The sequence below is a fragment of the Fundulus heteroclitus genome, chromosome 7 (genome assembly GCF_011125445.2).
Source record: "Fundulus heteroclitus isolate FHET01 chromosome 7, MU-UCD_Fhet_4.1, whole genome shotgun sequence".
NCBI lineage: Eukaryota > Metazoa > Chordata > Actinopteri > Cyprinodontiformes > Fundulidae > Fundulus > Fundulus heteroclitus.
Window position 1 is genome coordinate 5,246,637 of NC_046367.1, and position 5,672 is coordinate 5,252,308.

General features: G+C 46.7%; 1 protein-coding gene across 1 annotated transcript; it reads right to left on the bottom strand.

Annotated features, from left to right (window-relative positions):
• Positions 1 to 896: 896 nt before the first annotated feature.
• LOC105920785 (gamma-crystallin M3) lies at positions 897 to 1,763 on the bottom strand. The gene is made up of 3 exons (XM_012856419.3): positions 1,652 to 1,763; positions 1,311 to 1,553; positions 897 to 1,226 (listed from the first exon to the last, which is right to left on the bottom strand). Exons 1-3 carry the CDS (start codon positions 1,658 to 1,660, stop codon positions 954 to 956), a joined length of 525 nt encoding a protein of 174 aa, XP_012711873.1. The 5' UTR covers positions 1,661 to 1,763; the 3' UTR covers positions 897 to 953.
• Between the last annotated feature and the right edge of the window lie 3,909 nt (positions 1,764 to 5,672).

Sequence of the window (5,672 nt, forward strand, 5' to 3'; positions counted from 1 at the left end):
TCATTTTAGTCACAAACCATATTTTCTTATTTTCTTGCCTCTCTATACAGTAAAATATTCTACACACTGTAAAAATACCCTACTGGTTCAGAGTAAGTAGTTTTTATTGTCTAACAGCAGTAAAAACAGTTGGATCATATGAAGGCTACACAGCACCAAAGTTGGTTGCTCTGTTGCCTTAGGTTTGAATCCTGGCCTGAGGACTCTCCGCATGGAGTTTGCATTTTTCCACTTGCATGCTTCCTTCCACATTCCAAAAAGAAGCCTGTAAGGTTAATTGGTATTTCTAAATTGCCCTTAGGTATGAGTGTGTGTGTGTGCAAGTTTGTCCTGTGGGTATCTGTGTTCCCCTGTGATAGACCCGGTTCAGGATGTGTTCCGTCACCCTCCGAGTGACCTCTGAAAATCGGCACCAGCTCCAATCCAACCCTATACGTAAAAGCAGGTATTTGCACTAGATGGATCATATTATACATTTTTGTTTTAAGTCTTTGTTTAAGTATATTGTAATGTCAAATCATACTGCCATGTGCCTGTGCCGTATTGGCTACCCCAACCTCCACCCACCACACATATAAATGTCATATCATCATTTAAAGAATGGTCATACACATTATTTTATTAGATACAACCCTTATATGAGAGCTGATCTGGTAGTACATTTTCATCACATTTTCAGTTTATTGCTATGATTATTGACTACTTACACACAAATTAGTATTTATATTCCCTTTTTCAAATATATTTATAGTGCATTATAGTGCATTACAGTGCCACTTCCTGAGGCAAGCACTGTCTGTGTATTTTTTCAGATTTCAGAGGTAAAAATGTGAGCATAAAAAGTACTTATAAATAGAAATATTTTGTCATATCACACAAAAGATCATTTTCCTTAACAAGTTTTAAAATTTTAACCTTTATTTTTGTTATGTGTTGATATCAAACACTCATTTTTACATGTCCATCATACGCCTCATGCTCATGAATCTTGTGCCTCCAAATCCCATGTCCCTGAAGCTCCTGTATTCTCCAGGCCTCAGGTACATCATCCTGCCTTTGTAGTGGGGCTGCTCATACATCAGCCAGTGGCCATCCATCACATGGCAGGACATGCAGTCAGACATGTGGTAGCGATCCATGATGTTGTCGCAGTCATCCATCAGCTCATACATCTGACCACCAAAGTTCTCCCTCTCATAGATTCTCATCCTGTAGGATCCCCTGTACTGTGAAAAACATCACACATGATGTGTTGATTTTTTTTATCCCCCAACTGTTGACTTTGAAATTCTCAGGAATTTCCAACTTACCATAGGGATCATACGACAAGACCTGACGCAGTCCCTCATGCCCATCATGCTCATGTAGTCAGCGTATTCGCCTCTCCTGAAAATATACTGGTTTCCCATGTAATTAGGACGATCATAGCCAATAAAGCATCCACTCTCCACCCTACAGGAGTGGCACCTGCTCAAGAAGGAGGACATGTCAGCACAGTCACTCATGCACTCATATGAGCGGCCCTGGAAGTTCCTGTCCTCGTAGAAGATGATCTTAAAAGAAATGAAATAATATCAATGATGTAAAAACATAAAAGGCATACAAAATTTCACAAGTGGTATACATTGTATTAAATGGCAAGTATGCTTACCTTGCCCATAGTTCTGGTTTTAGTGTTGGTTCTTCTGAGAATCGAGTTGTGCTACACTTGTGGCTGTACTGTTTTGTTTGTTACTTTTATACCGGACCTAACTAAAAGAATCAGTTGCCCTCATTGTGTAAAACCCCTGACCCAGCACCATGATGTAGAGGGCTATAGAGTGCGAAGCGGTGTTTGGCTCGTTTCCATGTGACAGGATCCCCTAGAAGACTTTAGAATATATTTTCCTCGTGTAAGTCAACACAATGAGCACATTTGATGCACCAGTACACAGTGACAGACAATAGTCTCTTTATCACATTTCAAAACACTCCATATGAGCCTACCACTGATATATGAACAGTTTACACGCATGTGGATCCCTTTGTGTGACTACAATAGTTGAGCATGGGGGCGCTTTGATAAGTGGGGGCGTTGGCATTGCGGTGGCTGGGGGATTTCCTCGGGGTCGTCTCTCAAAAGTTGTTCCGCTGTTTGTAAAAACGTAGACTGTATGTTTTTTTCAGAGAGATGGCAATAACTGAAATACAAATAAGAAATTGTTTGTCAGATAACCATAATTTTTCTGTTCTGTTTTAGTATTTCTATGAAATTTAAAGTTAAAAAGCCACACTAAGTTGTGCTCTAGATTGACACCTATCAAGCACTTGATTTGCTAATGCCTTTTGTTCAGCTAGTGCAGCCCATATTTTGTTTTTACCTTGATCTATCATTATAATTTGCTGTGGAGTTTTGCATGTGGAGTGTATAATAAGCATATAATGTATGCAGTGTATAATGTGGTGCATGACACTTAAAGGAAATCAATCAATCAATCAATCAATCAATCAATCATCAATCCATCAAGTAACTTATTAACGACTGTTTACCCCTGTGAATCACTCTCATAGCAGTCAGTCCACAAACCACATACAAACCACAAGGGTCATTGTGGAGAAAATAATACCCCAGCTGCCAATGGTGCATAGCAGAAGATACATTTATAGGAAGAATACTTCTGAGACAGAAACAAGTGTAGCTCAGTAAACTTGTCTTTGCATGACCAAGAAAAAACAGTTTTTAATAATGGAGCTTCTTGGACGGACAATATACTGTACATACAGTATACACATGTGACATGGAAACACAAGAACAGACTTAAAGACCAGATTTTACCAGAGGACAAAGGCTGACTTAACAAATGTGATAGGTGAAGTACAGCAGAACTGCATCCATTGCCTTGGAACCTAAGCAGCAGGATCTGCACAGAATGCCCCAAGCAACAGGCTAAAAGAGTGTGCAGGAAGATCAATTTCATGTATTGGATAGAAGTCCCACATTCAAAGTGAGAGACAGCGAAAATTACAGTGGTCTGCAAAAGTATTCACTTCCCTTGACCCCCTTAATCTTTTGTTCCCTCACAACTTGGAATTAAAATGTTTGCTTGAGAGTTTGCATCATTTCATTTAAAGAACATGCAAACAACTTTGAAGATGTTTTTTTTATTGTAAAACAAACAACAAATATGACAAATAACAATTACAGTAAAAATTCTGCATGCATAACTATTCACTAACCCTAAAGTCAGTACATTGTACTAGGGCTGGACGATATAGAAAAAACAGCATATGTAATATTGTCTTGGTTCCTGTTTTTGATTTGGTGAAAGTTAGCTTTATGTTTAAGAACTTTCAAATTGACTAGAGACACCAACTTACAACTAATACAATACAAAATCCTTCACAGAGTACACTACACAGGACAAAGATTATTCAAGATGGGTTTGGCACAATCTAATATCTGTCCACACTGCATAGGCAATCATCCTGATAATTATATTCATGCGTTATGGTTATGCACACCAGTCCAGAGGTTCTGGACACAGATATGTAAGGACTTATCAAAGTGCCTGAGCTGTAAAATTACACCTTCCCCATCAGTTTGCTTGCTCGGTAATTTTGAGGAAAGTCCTCTGGAAAAAGAAATAGTTTACATGGTTTTCACTGCATTATGTATCGCAAAGAAAACTATCCTCATGAATTGGAAAAGTAAAGAAAATCTCAGTATCAATCAGTATAGAGATCTTTTGTTGGATCATATTAATCTTGAGACAGCATCTGCATCCACATCTGATTGGTCTCTTTGGGCTCCTCTGATCAACACCATCACTTAGTGGAATAGGGGGCGGTGGGTTGCTTCCTGCAGGGTGCAGTGGCTGGATGGAGGGGTTCCTGGGGCTCTGGGGGCACTTGGAGTGGGGCACCTGGTGGATCTGACTCCAGGGTCTGTTGCCCCCATCTGGGAAGGGCTTGGGAGGCCTACGGGCGGCCTACAGCAACCGCTTGCGGTGCTCTTGGGGAGCTGTGTGGTGACAGCCGTGGGTTACTGACCTGGTAGCTGTGCTACCGCTGGGTGGGGCCGGGGTGGGTCTGGGGGCCTGGGGTCCCTGGAGCGCGCCGCCCTCGGGCGGGGGCCTCGGGGGTTCCGGTTCCGGGGGGTGTGCCGCTTTTGGTGGGGGCCGGCGCTTTTGGTGGGGGCCAGAGGCCCCTGCGCGGGGCCTCTGGTGCGCTGGGGGGCCTCGGGGCCTGTTGAGCTGGTAGGGGGGCATGGTCATTAACATCTCAGGGCAGATGCTCTTCTCCTTCATTGGATAGGCACTCTGCTAGTGGGGGGAGGGGGAAGGAGGGGGAGTAGGGACTTACCCAGCCTGGATGTCTACTGTCGAATGTATGGTGAGTTGTTTGAATGTTAGTGTTAGTGGCCAGGGTCCCCCCCTCTTATTTATTTATTTATTTACTTTTTTTTGGGGGGGGGGGGGTAAAGCCAGTAGGCTTGGTGGGTGGGCTGGGGGGGTTTGAGGTGTTGGTCCTGGTGGGTGGTTGGCTGGTGGGCCCTGTGGCCTCTCCCTGGCCCCCGGGCTACGGTGGTGCCGCTGGCGAGGCCCCCTTCTCCGGGTGGGGCTTTCGGGGAGCGGGGGTGCCTATTGGAGTCAGTAGGGGAGCTGGCTCCCTGGGATGGCTTCCCAGTCCTTTGCTCCCCATCCCCGGACTTTGTGGTGACACCCCTCTCCCCAATTTTATCATGCATCTTAGACACTTTCACTCCAAACATTTTCACAACGCACACTCATGTAGACCATAGTATGGGGAGGTGGGGGGAAGACGTCTGGGAGGGGCTTATGTTGTGTGAGCCTCACCTCGGACGGGTCCCTTCACCTCCTCTCGCACTTAGACATTGAGGGTTCTGGGCAGTTGCCTGGAGGGGTGCGCTGGCACCAGCTTCCTTCCGGAGGGGGGGTGGGCTGTGCCGTGCACCCTCTTTGGCGCTCCCAGTTTTTAAACACACTTGAGAACAACATGCAACAACACAGCATATGAGCGGGCGTTCTCCGTTCTCCGATGGCGGCAAGGAGTCTGGGGCCTGGAGGAGGTGCGGGCCACTGTGTCCGGGGTCTTGGCGGTGGGCTGCTATGGGTAGTCAGCGGCTTGCCAGGTCTGGGGCTGACGCCTCCGCTCCCCCCAGGAGGGGTGGGGGGCAGGGGTGGCTAGGGTAAGGTGGGGGAGGGAGAGGGTTTATTAGGTATTTAGGGGGTGAGGGGGGTTCTGGCGGGGTGGCTCGTACGGGTCGTGTTGGCCCCCCTCTTTGGGGCCCCGGTCCGGGGGGCGTCTGGTCCGGGGGTGGGGGTCGGGCACAAGCAGTCGTATAGTTGATTTGGGCTGACCCCCCCTCTTGTCAGTGTTGGATGCGAGTGTTATGTGGGAATGTGTGTACAGCGTCTTTTATTTTAATCTGTGTGTGGTGAGTGGGGCACTAGGGAGGGATGGTGTGAATGAGTTTTCCTTTTTTTTCAGGTATGGGTGTGGTCTGCTCCCTCTCCCAAGAACATCTCATCGCATTGGTAGGCCTCGGGTTTGGGGCGCCGGCCCACTCCCGGCAGCTGCTTCGCAGGCCCTGGCCCCCCGGGGGGCGGCCGGGGCCCCCGCTGCGGGGGCGGGGCGCCCCTGGGGCGTCTGGCCCTTAGGGCCCATGGCCG

Bases quoted from the DNA above. Each gene is read 5' to 3' on its own strand.
- LOC105920785 (XM_012856419.3), bottom strand. The intron at 1,227-1,310 runs GTAAGTTGGAAA...TGTTTTTCACAG, and splicing joins CTTGTCGTATGATCCCTATG to TACAGGGGATCCTACAGGAT.